This window comes from Leguminivora glycinivorella, chromosome 2, assembly GCF_023078275.1.
Source record: "Leguminivora glycinivorella isolate SPB_JAAS2020 chromosome 2, LegGlyc_1.1, whole genome shotgun sequence".
Lineage (NCBI taxonomy): Eukaryota > Metazoa > Arthropoda > Insecta > Lepidoptera > Tortricidae > Leguminivora > Leguminivora glycinivorella.
Window position 1 is genome coordinate 25,208,622 of NC_062972.1, and position 21,768 is coordinate 25,230,389.

Genomic DNA, 21,768 nt, shown 5'->3' on the forward strand with positions numbered 1-21,768 from the left:
TGTTTCCAAAAAATTGACCTCGAATAAAAAAAAAAACTTCAATGCAAGAAAATCAAGTCGACTTACAAACGGAACCCAAACGTCACGACATGTCTTCCCAACCCTGCCGTGCAAACTTTACTTTTATACCGTAAAAACGCTATCGATCTATTTTCTTTCTTTTTATTATTGAGCATCGGCAAGTCAGTGTGCCGTGCCAGCTGGTATTTGCCGGTGTTTTGGTGGTTGCAAGTTTTCTTTGTTCGATTTTTCAGGAGACAGATTAATGTAAGTAGAATTTTATATTGGCAGGATATTTTATGTTTTTAATATTTCAGCGGATACCTACACTTTTCAAATGTTGTTGGGTAATATGAAAATGTATTAAGTGTGCCCAATGAAGTCAGTTTAATTTAAAAAAAAATGAATTTAAGGTAGATAATGTTTTAGAGTGTGTTAAACCTATTTTTTTTTATTGTTATTATACTATGGTGCTGACGCCTAAGAAGATCACCTATCCGGTTCTTAGGCTTTCTCATTTCTCACTTTCAAAATTTCAAAAAAAAAAAAATGTAATGTTTGTTAGTGCCATCAACAAAATTGCAAGTTTATATTAAAATGCAGAAAAATAAAAATAAAGATGGCGCCGGTTGATCGGCGATCTTACTATGTAAGTACGATATCTTACAATGTATCTTAGCTCGTCGTTTCACACGTTATTTAAAGCGTAGTACGATATATGATTATGTAATTGACCTTCTAGTACCTACCTCTTGAAGTGACCAACGATGGAATTAGAATAATTTAATCAAGAATGTACCTACTCGACGCCAAGTTTGCACGGCAATCAACGCATTTCATCTCCGATTGTCGGGTGACCATAATATCATGCTTTGTTCTTAGGATCTAACAAACTTAACTTACAGGCGTATGATTTAAAACTATGTTAGACTAATTTAGTACAAATAAAATAAAACATTAACACAACACAAACAATACTTTCACGATTTAATATAATATTTAATATTATCAGTGATCGGAACTATGGGAGTAAAACTTTAACAAAACTTGCTAAGTGAACATTAAAGAGTGCTTACAGCTATGAACATATTAATATCCTTTTAGTGATGTATTGGATATCTTGGATTCAGGTATAAAGTTAAATTTAACACTGATCTGGGTGCGTAGCGAATGGCACAAACGCTCACGAAACGAAACGCTAGTAGATATCTATCTCTATCGCTCTTGCGCATTGGCGCGACAGGGCCAGGCCCCGTAGCCGAATGGCATTTCTCCGACGCCAAACGAAAGCGATACGCCGCTGGCTCTGTCGCGCCAATACGCAAGCGCGATAGAGATAGATATCTACTAGCGCTTATTCGTTTCGTGAGCGTTTCGTGAGCGATTGTGCCATTCGGCTAGCCACCCAGACTAGCTTTCGCGGCGTTTCGTTTTCGTTTCGCGTCGGAGAAATGCCATTCGGCTACGGGGCCTGAAAATAATAATCTTAGTTTTCTTTTTAATTTATCAGACGGGCAAGCAGTGATGAAGTCGATCACGTCTGGCCGTCATTTTCGCACTATCTGTAAGTGCGATAGGAACGCACCGACGCGATAAGGTTTATCACAGTAGTGTGCTATCGCTATCACAGATCTTATAACCCAAGCCTCCCTAATAACAAAACTTGTGAAATGCATTTACTCATCCTTGACTTCTTTATGAATTAGATAATGTATTGAAAAGGGATGGATATATGCTAGTTATTTCTCTTTTTGGTAGGTGGTCAGTAGGTTCTTGTTTTTCTAGGGATGTTACTCTGTCGATTTGATTATCGATAAAATCGTCCCCTTACTGCAAATACCGACTATGTGCAAAAAAGTGATTTTGAGATATTGCGATTTTAATATTTGAAGGTACGATTTCATATGATAACATGAAAAAAAATACTATTTGTATACAGCATTCTACAGCCCGTATTGTCTTGTTTAATACTTAATCGTAAAAAATATCCAGGCTGTATTTGATTGCCGATAAAACAACGATTTAAAAAAAATAGTAGCAAACTTAGTTGGTTTCTCCTGTAGAAATAAAAATGTGTATATTTATCTTATTTATACATATAAAGCAGTGTTTCCCTTTGATTAAGCTTTGCTTTTCATACATTTTACTTATGATTTGTAAAAAAATAAAAAAATATACAAAAATTTTGAACTTATTTCAAAATATATTAAATATTCTCACAAACATAGGCGGTTTTAGCTGCAGGAAATATAGCTGCTCTAATTTTATGTTACAAAACTTCACTTATCATTGTTAATTAAAGTGGTACATTTGTAATAAAAAGTTTTTTAACATTACTAACCATTAATAATACTTTATTTGAGGTTTTGAAGGGTTATTCTCAAAAAAAATTTTTTGAAAAAAATCCTCTTCAACCGGTTTTAGGAGATTTTTCACAAAATACTTTAACCGATTTCAGTAAAATTTAACAAAAAGTAACGCAATACCATTCGCTTCAAATCACAAAAAGAATTTTACAAATCGGTTAATGCGTTTTTGGGTAATAGCATAATATGCATAGGTACTTACTACATACTAGTTCACTGTCTCAGCAATCCGAAGTCCGCCATAATTTATGTTCAAAATTTCAGTATCTACACTGTTACATTTAATATAGGTAAATAGTTTTTGTACGCTCAATAACCTGAAGTAATAGTTTATTTAAAGTTTTGTAGTAATCATTTACGCCAAAGTCACTAAAATGTAGGCGTAGATGAGGTAATAAGTTAGAAAAAGTAATGTGTAACGGTAATTACATAGGTTTCTGGGGCGATTTAAAGCAATCAAGTTTGCAATATTCTTACGCCCCCAGTTACACGCAGTGTTTTTCATCACACTAGCAATAAAAAGAATAAAAAGTATTCACGGTAGTCCAAAATACAAATTCGAACACTCCCTTGGGAAAAATACGCCTCCTGATACGCCTGCGTGCGATTGGACACTTACTGCGCAAGAGTGATAAAGAGTTATTAAACGACATGTTCATCGCTGGTGGAATTAGATACAAACACATCTGTAACACGGCTGACAATGCTAGACTATAACTGAACTTAAGCCTGGTGCCCACTAAGCTCGCCGAGTCGAATCTCATTAATTCGCCTTTTGCATTTCTTATGAAACTACGTCCATTAGCGACGCGTCGAATCGGTTTGATCGTTCATTGTAAATGTATGTAGGGCTAGATTCGACGCGGCTCGACTCCACCTAAGTGTCCTCAAGGCTTTATGCAGCCTTTGTGACAGAGATTTCATACCTAAAGAGTACCATGGGTGGTTTCAATCACTTAATACTGCAGTTGGTGAAGTGGTACACAGTTGTGACATCTGAAGTCTACTCGTACCGTAGGTATGCTAGTAAGTAAAGTAAAGTTTATTCTATGTTAACTGTGTACATAAGATGGTATGATATACAGAAAATACAGTATCAACAGTTGCCCATTTCATATCATCTACAATATCAATATCATCTAATTACGTCTACAATACAGTTACTTTGGCGCAGTGAATTTAGTTTCGTAGGCCAAAATATTCCACTTTGAGTTGTTAAAACAATGATACATGTTATGCGATTACTCACAGACGTCTGAACCGATTTGTATTATTTATCGTAATTCAAAGATTAATTTAAGGTTATTTGCCAACCAGCTTAGGTTACCAAATTAAAATTAGTATAAATAAACTTTGCACTAATGCAATCCACAAGATTTTGTGGATAAAATGCAACTCTCTCGTCCGTTTTTGAAGAACTAAGAGAGCCTTTACCAGTCGGTGAAGTGGCAAAAAAAGATTTGATTTAAATGTAACACTGTAATTAGTAACGGTCATCGAAGTTATGAAACATAAATTTAAACTAAATTCGATTCCTGTAGCTTAAACCGTTTGTGTTATTGTAATTTTAACCGACTTCAAAAAAAAGGAAGAGGTTCTCAACGCACGCTAATCACGAGAACATCATACGAAAAACGAAGCTTAATTTAACAGACCAACAATAGGTTATATGTATAAAGAAGAGAAATATACAAACATTTATTTCTACAGGAAAAACCAACTAAGTAGGTATTCGACTGTTTCATTAAATCGTATTTGATTGTCAACTAAATACATTCTGAATATATATACGACAAAGTAGTAAACAAAAAAATACAGGTTCTAAAATGCCATACACATAACGTACATTTCTTCATGTTTTCATATAAAACTTGCCTTCAAACTTTAAAACCGCATTATCTCAAAATCGCCTATTTACACATAGTCGGTATTTGCAGTAATAGACCGTTATCCTTTCCTTCGTCACATTACATGCAATACCAATTATAGTCCCTATAGAACTTTTTGGTAGAATGACATTGCTGATGTTTGTAAACAAACATCTTCTGGAAAAACATCTTAAAGACATTTGGTGTGTTTAGCCTGGCTTAAAATAAAGAATTTTGTTGATAGTTTTATTTGCAAAAATCAAATATGTACATATTAAACTTTTTTGTAGAACATAAGATGGCTACTTTAACAAAATGTTTAAATGCAAAAAAACACTATACACCATTAAAAGGTTCTACTTGGCGGATAAAGCATAAAAGTTTATATTAAATATTCATATCACATTCTGGCAGTTTATAATGCAACAAATTGACCATTAAGTAACTTTATGCGACAGCTATCTTTTGAATGCAGCGTCGTATCAATACATGGATTTTAACATATTGTAGCCCTCGAAAACCTTATTCTATAGGTGCTAAAAACTCGATTTCGTCAAAAAGTCACTTAGTCGGTATTTGCATTAATGGGACGAAATACACACTTACTTATGTTTTCACCTTAAAAATAATATAAACTTGATACATATAAAAGTAACGAAAACATACAATACCTATCTATTATAAATATTTCATTACCCATATAACCATAATCGGTCGCCGTTCCTACGCAAATCCTCCTATTTTGTGTACACACAGGTCTTCGGGTCTCAATGCTTAGTCGCAGTACGGTCGACGTTTAGTCGCGGCGACCCAAATGGGGACGATTGGTAACAGGCACAAATGGTCACAGAAGTGACAGAAGTGTGCACTACGCGTGCACACATTGTTACCGTTTGGCGACTACTTTCCCAAAATCATTCGTTCATTTCATTCTTTTCAAATGGCGACTGTCAGAGACGTCAAAGTAAAAAAGAAATAAAATCATTTGACATTAAAATGTAATGGCGTAAGAATTTGTTAAAGATAAATATTGTTTGCATTTGTAATATAATGTGGGCTAATTACCATGGCCAATTAAATTGCTCGAGTGATTTCATAAAATAAGTCTAAATTTATCAACGCGCCATCAATTTACCTCAGTTTAACCAGTAATAATATTATTGACTACTCGGTGTCTGCGTGTTATGTATATTGATTGGTGAAGTTTTAGTGCTCTGGTGCATATACTATACTGAAATAATAAAAATAATGCCTAGAAAACCAATAAAGTTGTTAAAATTTGGATTAAGACGGTAATATTCCATGTAAAAAACAGTCGCCAAACGGTCACCAAACGGTCAACAAACGGTCGCAAAATGGTCGCAGCGTACACGCGTGACAGAAAGCAGAATGGCTTCTTGTATTCATTTTTTTCAGGTATCCTCAAACTTTATAAACAATTAAATATGCCGTCGTACTCAGTTGCCCTCACTAAAGAAGATTAAAAAAAAATTGTAACGTGCGTACCGAGCTGCTGGGTTGTAAAGGATCGGGGATCATATTATTATGGTCTTCTATAGAGCAACTAGTATTGTGCGGCATTTCACAATTGACACTTGTTGAAGTAGTCTTCATTAATATTACTATCAACATTCATTTCAGCGATCTGTACTTCTTTTGTCAAGATTTTTGTATAGATAAGTGTCTACAAATTTGTAATGTTAAAGAGACATAAATAAAACGTAGTAGAGTAAATAATGTGTTTTTTTTGTAACCCAAACAAAATACTTGTAGATACGAGTGCGGAAAAGAGGAAAATCGATACGAGTAGCAATAAATTAATACACGAACGAAGGGAGTGTTTTAAATCGACACGAGTTGTGAATGTCCTTTTCGCACGTGTATCGTACGACGATTTTCAGTACCTAAATCTAAGCTAAGAGTTTCGACCAGACAAGAAATGAATCATTGCTTGATTTGCTCGCACTACTGCGTTAAAAAAAGCAGCATCTGTACTGAAAAAAACTATCATTGCGCAACAGAAATTCTATTAATATCACAGTAAATACTCTATTTCATTTGATTCCTACTTTTATTGTATAAAGCAACACTACACTTCATTTTTATCAATAAGAATTAAAAATTATATATTTAATACATTAAGTAACTATAAAGTGCTTATCTATTTGTATTATCATTCTGCACTTTTCTTAACTTTCCCACATTTCTATAAAATGTCGAAGAGTGCTTAAATGGTCGTCGTCGTTTATTATTATTTAATTCGCTCATATTTAAATGATTCAAAGCAACCAGTCCACAACTTCACAAGACAGTTTGAGAAATCTTCGTATTTCAGATTGTCATTTGCGGATACAGTGGTTTAGGAGCAGTTCGGTAATCAGACCTACACATGTGTGTACAAATTCTGTCAATGTCACTGTCAGAAACCGTTCTGACAGTGACAATGACAGCCACAAATTCGTCCACATGTTGTTACCGTTATGTGTGCAAACGTCGACTAATAAAGTGTCGTTAAAAGTCATTCTGACAGTGACATTGACAGCCACAAATTCGTACACATTTTGTTACCGTAACGAGTGCACACGACGACTACATTTTGTTATTGTATCAATACGGTCGCATTGTTTGCACGCCGTTACCACGCGTTATGTCACATTTGACAGTTAGTTACTGATTTGAAGATTTTGCGACTGAAATGGTTGTATGGGTAGGATTATTATGGCTTTTTGACCATGAAAGTCACATACTGTATTCTTGGCTAACCAATCTAACCATACCTACGGATTGCAAATAAATGGTTTGTTTATGTACTTAATACATACATAACCGCTCATTATTCTTCTCTTACTAAGGCCCATATCACATTATCATATATATTTCATCATAGATGTGTATGTCTCCCTTCTTCTTTAACGCGAAGAAAAAGGACGGCATGTTGTCTGTGATCATGTGATTTTTATGATAGTGCAATATCGGTCTAAATAGTATGTGTAAAAAATACGAGTATATGAGAAATCAATACATTCTTCTCTTCTCTTTATGCAAAGACCTAAGTAAAATACTTTTATTTAGCATCTATCTCATGTGAAGTCCACCACTCAGAATCTATACTTACCTCAATAATATCTTCTCTACCAAATGGAAAATAAAACAAACGGCAGTGTAGGTGACATAATTTATTATTTCAATAGTTTCAACTATTTTCAGTTTATTTTAATCATCTATGAGAATATCTGGAAAAACTAAAAAATATTAATGGTTGAGTTCGCTAGACCTATTACATTACCAGGTCCGTGATGCCTACCAATAAACATTCATGTCCTTTTTATTGAATGAATGTCGATAGGGTTATTATCCCTGACGTCGATAAAAATTACATAATTTACACATCACTATGATATAAACATAACCTAAAAGTAGTTTGAAGAAATATCGAAAAAACATGAATAAAACTATGCAGAATTTAATACGGCATTAGTTATATATAAACTATCAATGTCGTTTTTAGGGTTCCGTACCAAAAAGGTAAAACAGGAACCCTTATGGTGCGACTCTGTCCGTCTGTCTGTCCGTCTGTCACATTCCTAAATGTCTCGAGAACTACTAATGCTATCAACTTGAAATTTGGAATAGTTGTGAACATTGTAAACCTCTACAAATAGAAAGTGTAATTTTTTTAAATATATTAATTTTAATTGTAGAAAATGGCCAAAATGAAAGGGGGGCAAACTGTAAATTTCAAGTTACTAGGTCAAGTGGGGTATCGTTGGAAAGAGCTCAAATTGAACGTAAATAAGCTATTTTTTATAATTTTTTTGTTGTGGAAAAAAAAAGAATTTCGAAGGAAAATGTAAAAAAAAATACCGTCCCCCCCCCTTATCTCCGAAGTTTACCAACGAAAAATTATGAAAATTTTAGTAAACATTGTTTTTATGCTAAATATTACAGGAAAAATATAATCGTGTTTGTATTTTGAATACTTTTTTTTTAATTCACAAAAAACTTTTCAGATTTTTACATTCAATTTACCCACCCTTGCGGATGTATATCGTACTTCAAATTAATACGAGATGTTACGTAAACCATCTTCTGTCCAATAAAGTAAAAACTGTTTAAATCGGTTAACATTATAAAGAATTATCCCTGAAAAACCAGGCCGCGCAAATTAGTTAGCAAATTGACCGGGAGATGGCGCTATACACAATAATACTCATTAGTGCCTATACTTTTGTCTTCTAGTCAAGTCATTAGAGTTATATGAAAATATGAGATTATTTTTACTAGGTAGTTTGAAAGAAAGTTTGTACGGAACCCTCGGTGGGCGAGTCCGACTCGCACTTGGCCGGTTTTTTTTATGTTCCGTTTAGATCCTACAAATAATATTATCGTTAATTGAACGAAATTCACTAATGAAAGGTTACATGTTCTTGGCAGTTTTCTTTTCACCATGTACGTGAATTACAGTCCTTAATCACACAGGCCACAGTCACATAAGGAACTTGAACACATCACAAATAGTAACATAGCAGGTTAATTAACTATCTATTAGGAATAAACACAATATAATTAAAAATCGGCCAGCTGACCGCCGAGATATTTGACTTAATATAATACGACTATGTACAGTTGTCAAAAGTGGACACTGACTGTGAAAGCTAAACACATATTTAATTTAGCCGTATTGTAACTACTAAAAGGCAACCAAAAGGCAACCACTTGGCAATCGTTTAGTGACCACCATGTGACCACCTTCGGGAAAACGAAAGAAGTTCCGGATTTTTGTCGCATTCGCTCATAAACAAAACGTAATAATGTGTTGTGAGTAAGATTCATGTCACCATGCTCTTATTTTAGGATGGCTTCCATGCTTTAGTTATACTTCCGTGCTATAACCAACCAAATTGAATAAAAACTCGTCATAAAAATACATATAAAAAAGAAATATCAATAACTTTGTATATTCCTATTTTGAATTAGCCGGAATTATTGTAAACAATGGTGTGGCCGCTGTTACAAAAAAATTGCACCATTCGAGGTATTAAAACTGCCGATATTTTACAAGTTTATTAATAGTTATTTGTTTTACAAGGGGGCAAAGTAGTTGTTTAACCGCAAGTGCCAATATTGATACCTGAGCAAGCGAAAGATTCCAATATTGAACCGCGAGCGTAGCGAGTGGTTCAAAAAGTGGAATCTTGAGCGTTGCGAGGGTATCAAGGCACGAAGGTTAAACAAACTTTGCCACCGAGTGAAACACAAAATTTTTCACCACACTAACACGAACAAAATATTGACTATAAAACATCAAAATAAATCAAATCCATCAATTTATTCAATATTTACGATTCAAATTCATCGTTTATAGGTAAAATCTAGCAGCCAGATTAAGACATCGAGTTAAAATTTGTATGAAATTACTTTGCCCCCTTGTGGATAAAATGCAATTTTGCTATCTGTTTTTGAATAGCAAAGAAAGCCTTTACCAGTTGGTGTGGTGAAAAAATATTTACATATTCCATTACACAAATAATGACTCTGTTTAAACGAAAATAAATTGCAACATAAAACGTTTTGGTATATTTATTGAAATTAAGAAGCCGTTTTTGTCGGATACTCTGTTTATTGCACTGATATCACTGTGGAACCTGGGCGACCAAGTAGCGGGCCGCTAAACATTATTTTCAGCAACTTACAAGACTATGTGGTAGTGAATTTTAATGGCTAATTAAAACCTTATTCAAATACGACGGTGCATAATAAGTTTTGTAAGTATCTGATATGACAGAACTTCGTCAATTTTGGACCGATTTTTATTTTGACTTGCATGGGATCATAACATAATATAACAGTCATCATGTTCGATCGATTCACGATTTTAAGTGAGTAATAGAGTAATCGTTAATAACTTTTCTGTCGGCCCTTACTTTGAGAACGCTGACTTGAGCTGCACGTGTTACTTTGACAGTGACAGCAGTTTGTTTACGTTTATTCCGTTCAATTCGTAATGGCATTATAGTATTTTTGTAATTAAACCTGAAACAGAAAACTGGGTTGCTGTACATTATTTCTTCCAAAATGGCAGTTAAATATAAATATTATCAATAGGATAATATTTCATTAAACGACTTAGCTTTCCATTCATTCCCCATCTACTAAAGAAAACACGAAAGATAATGAGCGTAAAAAACTGCTGCTAAATTAATATAAAATCCAATTACTGGTTAAAACTTAGCCATTTAAAATGTTTTAATTCCTCTCAGTCTTTAGAAGTTAGTGCGAATCGGAAACGGAAATCGGACTTTTTCTCTCGTGTTTCGCAAATGGCGTGACGGAAGTGAGTGTTTCCGCCATCGAATTAAAACTTTGCGGTTAGTAGAGGCTTTATAAAAGAAGGCGTTAAATTACGTTTAGTCGAATTCATGAGAATATTAGCTATGACTAGCTTTTACCCGCGGCTTGCTTCGCGGCGGAAAGGGCGTTTAACGCTAGTGTGTGTACATTACATTATTTTGTATGTATTGTTACGTTCAATTTTATTAAGTAAATTAAAATTTTGAAAAAACCCCCGATCGCGACATAGTGGACCGATTTTCATAAAACATGGCTAAGAACAGTCCCGACTAACTCAGCTTTCAAACAAAAAAAACTTAATCGAAATCGGTTCATCCGTTCGGGAGCTACGATGCCACAGACAGACAGACAAACAGACAGACAGACAGACAGACAGTCACACACACACACACAGACAGACACGTCAAACTTATAACACCCCGTCGTTTTTGCGTCGGGGGTTAAAAATTATCTAATTACAAATTATCTAATTACAAGTCCTATATTAACTACCGTTAAAATATTCGTCCGTATTAGTTTTATACGCTGTATGTATACATACAATAGTCACCGGCATAAATAAGTGATGATTTTTGTACCTTGTCATATTAACGTCTTTTTTTAAATGTCATACGAAATTGTCAAACGATTAAAAGCGACAAGGTACAGAAATCGTCACTTCTTTACGCCAGTGATTGTACACAGGGACTACACGATCAGAATCTGCTTGATCTTATGATCGGTTGGCGGCTGCCAATATACATATACTTAGGCATTTTCGTTTCGTGTACCCATCAATATCAATATTGTATATTTTAGAAGCCTAACATTGGCAAGTTCACCTATCTCCATCACTGTCATTCGTTGTTATGCCCTTACGAATGAAATGAGGATTTCAGAAAAGTTGTTGCCTTTGCCTGACATGTCTAGACCTAGACATGTCTAGGTCTTTTAGGCGTATTATTTACGGTAAGTGAAAAAAATATAAAAATAAGATTACTTATATATAGGTACGTTTTAGCGGTTCTTTTTCTTGCAAAACAGTGGTATGAATGAACATACAAACCAATATGATCTCAACTTATCTGTCATCAGAATCAGAAACGTCTGAAACCGATGCCATTAAATTCGTTAATGATTGACATCTTGGTAGCTCAGTGGAAGAGCACTGCCGGCCTAACCAAAATGACAATCGTTGATGCTAGATCAGAAACGCAGTCTGGCTCTGTCGCGTCAATACAGAAATGCGATAGAGATACGATAAGCTAGCTATGATATAGTTATTTGTTATGTTATACAAGAGGGCAAAGTTGTATTTTAACGCTGAGTGTGGAATTGAAAAACGAGCAAGTAAAAGGATTCTATAGTTGAACCACGAGCGAAGCGAGCGGTTCGAGAAGAGAATCCTGAACTTGCGAGTTTTTTAACACAGGAGAAGTAAAATACATTTGCACCCGAGTGTAAAACAAAACTTTTCCCCTCACTATAGCGAGGAAACTACAACGCAAAAAATGCCTTTATCACTGCTTCCAGTAGTTCCACAGGTGGGAAATCATCTTTATTACGAGATTCACCTACTTTTATCAATTTTAAAGCAGTTAATTTGACTTTATTCAAGTTTAAATTACTTTACCCACTAGTGGATAAAATGAGTTTTTACCCGCTGGTATTAAAGGACAAAACACGTGTTTCCGAGCTAGTGAGGGGAAAACGATATTATTGAAAGTGTTTGTGTATTTAGCTATTTGCCCTGCGGGCGTAGCACGCTAGTTGGATAAACTTTATCGCATTGGTCGCACCTATCGCACTTACAAATAGTGCGAAAAGGACGGCCTGACTATCGTTTATTACGCGACCATGATTGCCTGCCTGGACTAGCTACGTATTGAGACTGTCACCGAGACGGAAGTAGCTTTTCCGCACTTGTATCGTAATATACTACCGTAAAGTACCTTTGTGGGGACGGTCCGTCAATATCTCGAAGTATGGCCACCGAGCCGGAAGTAGCGCGCCGGAACGGGGCTGGTGTGTTCTGATTAAACGCCGAACTGGGAGCCACTGTTCACGGTTACACTAGCGATCTTTGGCCATGTATTCATCGTTTTTAGGGTACCGTACCAAAAAGGTACAAAAGGTACCCTTATGGTGCCGCTCTGTCCGTCTGTCTGTGTGTCTGTCACATTTCTAAATATCTCTAGAACTACTTATGCAATCGATTTGAAATTTGGAACAATTATGTTTAAATATTTTTAACTCATACAGATGAGAAATATGAGATTCTTTTAACTAATGTAAGTTTGCAAGGATACGGAATTCTCGGTGGGCGAGTCTGACTCGCACTTGGCTGGTTTTTTTGTAATGGTGGAGGTTACCAATGTCATTAAAGCATAGTAACAAGCTACAGTGAAAAATATACCCACTTTGCTTTCTCTCATACCTGTCCTTCCAGCGCTTCTTTATATTATTGTGCATCGTCGACTGCATAGTCAGATCGGTTCCACTTCCATGTCAGCAGATATGTGACTGTTCGTACAAGTTCGTTGAAGCTAGTGTTTTTAAATGAAGTGTCTAAAATTGCTAATTTTTTCCACAGTCAAATGGGTATCAAGTAAACATTGCCGTTTTGGCCCTTTTTCGTCGGTTAGCGGTTTCAAAATAAACTGTCATTTATATACTTACTGTATATTATTATGAATGCGACGAAGGCCAGGTAAAATTTCAAAATATAAATTTTGCAATGATACGAGTATTTATTTATTTATTTAATTATTATAATCAAAGGTAACAATGGTATAAATATACAGTGCTCCACAAAACTATGTTATAAGTTTGACTGTGGAGTCAAGAAATCAAATACTTCTAAGGTTAACAGTCAGATATCATCAAAATTGACATTTGAGAAACATTAAAATAACATACACATAAATGCAGGAAGACGATCCCTTGTAGAGTTTCTAAGAGATATTTTTTTAACCGTTTTTTGAAGATATTTTTGTTTTGTTCCTGTGTTATGTCACTATGCTCGATACGATGGCGTAAGATCACTAAATATCTGTCGAATGACGCCGTTTCGCTGAACTCGATAATTAGCACCGTGCTTGATTATGCTTGTTAGTTCAGTCCGAATTCCGATCATTACCTGCTCGTATCTTCATTTGGAAGTACTTCATTATCATACACGTTAAACTTTCGTGAGACATATTCAAATAATTAATGAATCTACGGTTGTACTCACGTTATTATATCGCTATGGCTGCGACATGTTTCGGGCCTATTCGGAGGCCCCTCTTCAGGCATATAGGAGTTCACGCGACGGCTAAACTCCGTGTTCACGGAGTTTGGCCGTCGCGTGAACTCCGTGTTCGTCATCGTGCATCTTCATTAAAATTTTGAAAAAAACCCCGACTGCGACATTGTAGACCGATTTTCATGAAACATGGCTAAGAACACTCCCGACTAACTCAGCTTTCATACAAAAAAAACGAAATCAAAATCGGTTCATCCGTTCGGGAGCTACGATGCCACAGACAGACACACACACAGACAGACAAACATAACACCCCGTCGGTTTTGCGTCGTCGGGGGTTAAAAATATAATTGAGAACCCCAGGAAAACATTTAACAACGGATTGAAAGTATACCTACAGCAGACAATTTTTCGTAAAAAATATATATTATTTTATCTTATAAAAAAATAAAAACACGCAAAAATATCTCATTTCAGGGGCACACGTCTTTTTGGTATCTACATATACAACCTTTAATGTCGGTTTACAGGTTGCGTAATGACATTTATTTATTTGTCATAGACTTCAGCGTCAATATCACTGTCAAAGGCCACGTCAACTTTCATTCAAGTTTTGTAACTAAATATAATTTTGATATTTTATTTACAGTAATTTGTTAGTGATATATTGTATCTAAATTCGTGTATGTTTATATAGTGCCTTTCTGTCAGTGTATGCCAAGTGGTTTTACAATTAATTTCTGATTGACCCTCTTACAGACAAAGGTAGGTTACTAACAAACATCCTGGATCTCATTGTTACTAGAGTAATTTCAAACTAAGTTGGCTGTGATTTTGATTGCCCGGCCGGTGAAAATATCATTTTGAACATCAAACGATTATGGAATCGCAGGCGAGGCAAACAAAATTGTTGGCAAATTATAGCTGGGTATGAAATTATTCATAAGATCAGACAGATCTCGAATTTCTCAAGCATATCGTGAAACGTGAAAATCAATTTCTCCGTCGTGTCTAGGGAGCGAGGGGAATATTAAAAAAAATGGGTCTTTTTGATGGGCATCTAAAACGACCTAAAAACTATCTTGCTTAGGTAATTGTTAAGGCACACCTCGGACACTGGCGATCAAATATATGAAAGAGGCGCGTTCTTACACGCGTCTCGCGTTCAAGCACACAGTCTAAGCTCGTGTAGGTGAACGCGTACTATGCTTGTATTATTTAAATATGACAGGTCGACTGTTCGCGTTTTTGACAGGCGGTAACTGTGAGGTAACCGAGAGGGTGGGTGGGCGGCACTTTCAGCGGGGAACGGGAGTGGCCATACTGTACGATAGTACTCTTTATTATACTGTGGTTAAGGCGACTATTACACTGACATTCTTGTTATTCAGCCATCGACAGAGTGAGAAATGTCAGCCATTTGTTTGCTATAGGTTCAGGCCCCGTAGCCAAATGGCATTTCTGCGAAACGAAACGCCGCAGAAATGTAATCTGGCTCTGTTGCGCCAATACGTAAGAGCGATAGAGATAGATAGCTACGAAAGAGCTATTATCGTGAGCGTCTCGTGAGCGTTTGTGCATTCGGCCACGCACACAGGTGTGACCGTGTTCAGGCTTAGTTTGCTTCGCACGGTCTTCAAAACTACGTTTACATTAAATTGTCGATGATAGAAGTGATAGATTTTCCCTAAAGCTGCTGAGCAGCAGGCCACCTGGAACATTCACATTTGGACAAGCAGTAACGTCTGCACTCGATGCCACTAGGCTTAGAATAATTCGAAACTGGAATATTGCTGGGGTGTGACTTCATTTAGAGGCCGAGAGGTATCAGTGTCAATCGAGGCAGTAATTTTCTTATTAAAATTAATTCTAAGCTGGAAATTCGGAGTGGCTAGGTAAGCTGCCACAGCAAATCGGTTGAGTGATACTTAGCTTACGGCTATATTGCTTATGCATATGCATGCGTAACGCATAATGTAGAAATATGCAACATAACATGACTACATATAGCTAAACTGGCTTTTGAGAGAGAAAAAGTAGCCTATATCACTCTCCATCCCTTCAACCATCTCCATTTAAAAAATCACGACAATTCATCGCTCCGTCTTGCCGTGAAAGGCGGACAAACAAACAGACACACACAGTCACACACTTTCCCATTTATAATTTTAGTATGGATTGAATGACCCAACGTTGGTTTAGCTACAATATTGTATTTATTGGCGTACGTATAAACGTTTCAACCTATTGCTAAGCGACGTCAATGAAACCGGACCGGGTAACCGCTTCGCAGTCACTGTCCACTGATCCCGAATATGTGCGGTTACCCGGACCGGTATGCCCGTTTAGCCCTGCAGCCAACTGCACCGATAAAGCAGTGCTATTGTTAAATCGATTGGCGTTTTGGGGAAAATGGGCCATTTTTTTCAAAGTTTATGTGGTTTTCATTCAGAATCGCGAGCTCTTTCAATTCTAATAGGAGAAAAAAAGTGTTCCAAGGTTTTTTCCATTTCGTTACCATTTTTTAAGTTTATTGGTTGGGGACTGAAAATCAGCGGTCACGCTGAGTCTCATCCATTTTACTGCACACACATCTGTAATTTTACTTACTATGTTTTTTATAAGTTCTTATATTTCTATATCGTGTTGTGTTGGTAAATAAATATCTTTTTTTTTTTCATCCATTTTGTATGGCGGTAACGGAATGGAAAGTTCGAAGACATGTATGGACATCTTGGGACATTATTAATCACGTAAAAATTATCCCTGTTACAAAAAAAGTGGGGTGGACAAACTTTGAAAAAAAAAATGGCCTAAATATACAAGAAAGATAATAGGTATGCAGGTCTGATTCAAATAATTATGACCGTTTTAGGTATATCCGTTTAGTACAGTACGATAAAGGTAAATCGTTTGTGTGGAAAAATATTTGAGTAGTGCGCAGTAATTGCATTTTGAAAGTGAACTTAACTATTCACTCAGAGAAATTTTCTTTACCCTTATTTTGAAGGTTTTTCTTTGTTAAATCTTATGGAATCAAAATTAGTTCCAACGGCTGAGTTATCATTAATATTTTACGTCATTTAGTACGTATATTTGTGACTAGCATTGCCGCTCTTACGCATTTTACCAATAGTAATACCTATTAGCTATTAGTTAGTTTAGGTATATCCGTTTAGTACAGTACGATAAAGGTAAATCGTTTGTATGGAAAAATATTTGAGTAGTGCGCAGTAATTGCATTTTGAAAGTGAACTTAACTATTCACTCAGAGAAATTTTCTTTACCCTTATTTTGAAGGTTTTTCTTTGTTAAATCTTATGGAATCAAAATTAGTTCCAACGGCTGAGTTATCATTAATATTTTACGTCATTTAATACGTATATTTGTGACTAGCATTGCCACTCTTACGCATTTTTAACCCCCGACGCAAAAACGACGGGGTGTTATAAGTTTGACGTGTCTGTCTGTCTGTCTGTCTGTTTGTCTGTCTGTCTGTCTGTCTGTCTGTCTGTTTGTCTGTGTGTGTGTCTGTCTGTGGCATCGTAGCTCTCGAACGGATGAACCGATTTTGATTTAGTTTTTTTTGTTTGAAAGCTGAATTAGTCGGGAGTGTTCTTAGCCATGTTTGATGGTAATCGGTCCACTATGTCGGAGGTTTTTCAAAATTTTAATTAGTTTTTTTTTTAATAAAAAAAAAATTACAATGGTATGTGGCTGATTCTTAGCGGCCCGAAATGTATTACAAAAACACCTAAATACTATTTTTTTCAGCCTTCTAGCTCAAAAAATAAAGATTTTACACCCGGGTTAGATTTTTTTGAAAAAAAAATTATCCAAATCGGTCCAAAAAAATGTCTATATATACGAAAATATAAAATTCGTGTGGCACTATTGTGCCACCGAAAGCCCAAATCTGAAGTCCATTTTGGTCTATCTCTTATCGTTTCCGAGATATAACGTCTTGAAAATACGAAATGTACTAAACTTCTACTATTTGTTTGTGAAATCGTTGCTATCACATTCCATCAGGCGCTCATGACTAAATTGTATGGAAGAGTCGAAATCCGACTCGCACTTGACCAATTATCGTAGAAAGTTGTGTTTCGACGTAAAACGATGAGGTGTTATAAGTTTGACGTGTCTATCTGTCTCTGTGTGTGTGTGTGTGTATGTGAGTAGTAGGGTACCCCCGTTACCAGCCCGGGTCTGGGGCCTGCTCCCAGGACCCCACCACCACCCATCCATGGTCTTACTGAACCTAAAAAAAAAAAAAAAAAAAAAAAAAAAAAAAAAAAAAACTAATAGCCCCCCATTTAGATTCATTGCGCTGGGTCTCGACGCTCTCAGAAGCCTCCTTCTAGTATTTACAGAATACGTTCTTTACACAATAAACCTTGTGCACGACGGTCACAAAAGGATTACCGACCCTTTCTATTGTTCGATCTGGACTCGGCGCTAGACCATTGTTACCCTACCCAGCCCAAATTTAATTAAAACCTACTCTTAGTTAACCTAAGTAGTCTAGACTTACCTTTATGAAACCTAACTGAGTTTCACCTACTTTTACTTTTATTTCTATAAATGTAGGTATTTATGAAATGTATTATAATTACGTTTTAACTTAAGAACTTCTGAGTTACATTTAAGTTTATCCAAATACCTAAACTTAACGATCCTATCTAGCGTATCTTTCTTTTTCTCGAATATTTATGATATCTTATACCTATTTCTATCATACATCTCTTTGTTGTATTACCAAATTTGTACATATGATTAATAAGTCAATTTTTTGATTACGTCTTAATAAAAGTTAATTTCCCATCTTATCAAACTTTTTTTTACATATATTTCAATGTTTTGTATCTGAATAAACCTCGGTAATTTTGTGAAGTTGCGTTTTTGCTTAATTGCTTTATTTATTGTACCTTCTTTGAATAATTTACTTACCTATGTCTATTATTATTTTGTATGACTTGTGTATTGTTTAAGAGAATGCATACTTTCAATAAACTTGTTAAGACGTGAGAAACTGAGAACCGGTTAAAACATGTTTAAGGCTAATTCTATGTGAATAAAAATGTCTTTTGTGCATTTTTAAAGATAACATATATTTATTGTTTCCGTTTATTTGAATAATTCGGGTTTTGGGTAAAGAGATCCTTCGACGAACATGTCAAGGCATGATACTTTGTATTCATATTTAACAAAGAGCATTAACTGGTGTAAACATGTTTTAGACTAACGCACCGGTAATTCTTGTGACTTGAATTTTTTATTGTAACAACTTAGTTGCTTTATTATAGATGTTTATTGTATTGTAAAATGACAAAAAGTTTATTGTTTGCGTTCAGGTATAAGATGAACATTTGATTTCATCATTATTATTTGTACTCACAGTAATATTAGGTGCTGGTGCGGATGAGGTCGATGCTACAGGGGCAGGTGCTGGTGCAGCGGATGAGCTCGATGCTACAGGGGCAGGTGCTGGTGCAGCGGATGAGCTCGATGCTACAGGGGCAGGTGCTGGTGCAGCGGATGAGCTCGATGCTACAGGGGCAGGTGCTGGTGCAGCGGATGAGGTCGATGCTACAGGTTCAGAAGGTGCTGGGGTGTGGCGAGGTTTCTTTGTTACGACTTTTTCCACATCCAAAACTGCAGCGGTCCTCTTAATACCACGTCCTATTTGAGAAGATCTATAACAAAAAATAATAAACATAAACATCTTAATGTTAAATAATAATAAAAATGGTTGACTGATTGATACTAACTTAAATCATTTCGACACTGTCTACAATAAGCCTGCATTATCAAAACTCCATCAATTGCATCTATCGATTGATTATTTCCTTTAGATTTTTGAATGTGACCATCACATGGTGTATAATACGGTATAATATCCGAATCTTCCAGTAAGGTGCAAGGTAATTTATTTGCCATATACCACAACCTAATATTTCTATGAAAATGCTTCAAAATAAATTCTTTGTTCAATTCTTCAATATCATCACATGGCAAAGTGAGATCAATCAGAAAGGATGAATAAACCATGTTTTCTATTTGTTTAAAAGAATGATACAAAAGTCAAAGAAAAATCACGGTATCAAAACACTGAATGACGACATTGATGGGTAAACCGTTTATATAAGGAAACGTCCCCACTCTAACAATAAATTCAAGTTAAAACAAGTCGCGTGCACAACTTTTAGTTAGACAGGTATTGATACGATGTTATAAACATGTACAGACAAGAATATTTTTAATAAAATTAGTACTTACGCCTCTCGATGAAGTTGACTGACAAGTTGGGCAGCCTCACATAGTTCTTCATCTTCTTCTATTTCTTCACAGAGTCTCATAAGTTCAGGGTCATAGACATCACAGCTCAGAGAGTCCATTATGAAATGAGGTATCGTACAAGAAGGTCTTTCACTTAAATAGTTAAGAACAGGTATAAGGGTATATATTTTTAAAAGTGGGGACAACAACCTTTCCATATAAAAATTATCAAAATTAAAACGTGTTGTATTGCGATACAATGCAAGATAATCTTTTACAGCGAAATGGTCTTTACTCATTAACAGGAAAGATAACACCAGGGATTCACCTAATTATAACGTGTTGTAATTGGGTATAATACAAAATAATCTTTTACAAAGAAAAATGGAGCTACTTAACTCGTAACTAGGAAAGATAACAAAAGCTATTGTTATCTCTTAATACTTTTGTATACAATTTAAAAATGTTACTTTTCGAATTTCTCAAGCTATTATATTATTTATTTCTTAACATTTTTATTGTTTTATGACATACGGAAATTACAAAACATTTTAAAAGAATCTCTTACAAGGAAAATGAATTCAAGTTACTATAAGGAAAGATAAGAATACCTAAACACTATAACTTAAGATTACTACTATCATTAACAATTATAAATATCACGGTTTCTTATTGTCTATAAAATATTTCACACAACTATCCTTAGAAGCTAATTGTTTTGTAATGTTATATATAATATTTCGCGTACTTTGTAGTTCTGCATCATCTTCCAACGCAAAATATTTTAATCTGATGTCCGCGTGCTTCCATTGTTCCATGGGTGGTATTTTTTTAATTTTTTGTGCATCATAAATCTCAATTTTAATAAAATGGGATGCATATGCTCCGTCGTCTTGCCCCGATGATAAGTTTGCAACACCGTCCTCCGAACTTTTGCTTACAATCGAAGACCGTTTCAGGATCTTACTCTGCTTTTTAGGACGTTCGAAAAAGCTATCGATATCATTTCCTGAACGTTTCTTTGCGAGGATCTGTTTTACTTTGAAACCAGCTGTACCTTCTTCATCGCTTGATTCATCTTTATTTTCAGGGTAGTAATAGTTCTTGAATGTATTTTCAGAGAACTGAAACAATATAAAACAATAATTAATACACTGTTTACAATATTGTGGATTAAATACAAACAACAGAAGAGAAATAAATAAACACAGTACACACAAGCTCTATCTAGGATACAGTAATTAAAAACATACTCACGTCCATTGTTGGATCTGTCTATAAACACTTCACTTTTGAACGCACACCACTTCTCTATATACCACACTAGATACAAGGAGCTCTGGTACAGAAGGCTGCCTCTACAGGAATACTTATTCAGCCTCGACTCTCTTTGGCTTTTATACTCGTAATATGGTAGAGAGCAGGGGAACGTACCATAAATCTTGTTTCAACCAGTTCATCTTATACCTGAACGCAAACAATAAACTTTTTGTCATTTTACAATACAATAAACATCTATAATAAAGCAACTAAGTTGTTACAATAAAAAATTCAAGTCACAAGAATTACCGGTGCGTTAGTCTAAAACATGTTTACACCAGTTAATGCTCTTTGTTAAATATGAATACAAAGTATCATGCCTTGACATGTTCGTCGAAGGATCTCTTTACCCAAAACC

The 21,768-nt window shown here is 35.4% G+C and overlaps 2 protein-coding genes across 2 annotated transcripts in view; one reads left to right on the forward strand and one right to left on the reverse strand.

Moving 5' to 3' along the window:
• Window positions 1-232: 232 nt before the first annotated feature.
• Window positions 233-21,768, forward strand: part of LOC125239032 — a 54,380-nt gene continuing 32,844 nt past the window's right edge. Inside the window, exon 1 of the mRNA XM_048146499.1 lies at window positions 233-267. The gene's annotated coding sequence lies outside the window, so the exon portion shown is untranslated. The remainder of the gene's footprint in view (window positions 268-21,768) is intronic.
• Window positions 19,246-21,385, reverse strand: LOC125242388. The gene is made up of 3 exons (XM_048151192.1): window positions 21,348-21,385; window positions 20,091-21,214; window positions 19,246-19,507 (listed from the first exon to the last, which is right to left on the reverse strand). The coding sequence occupies exons 1-2, from the start codon at window positions 21,351-21,353 to the stop codon at window positions 20,750-20,752; spliced, it is 471 nt and encodes a 156-aa protein (XP_048007149.1). The 5' UTR covers window positions 21,354-21,385; the 3' UTR covers window positions 19,246-19,507; window positions 20,091-20,749.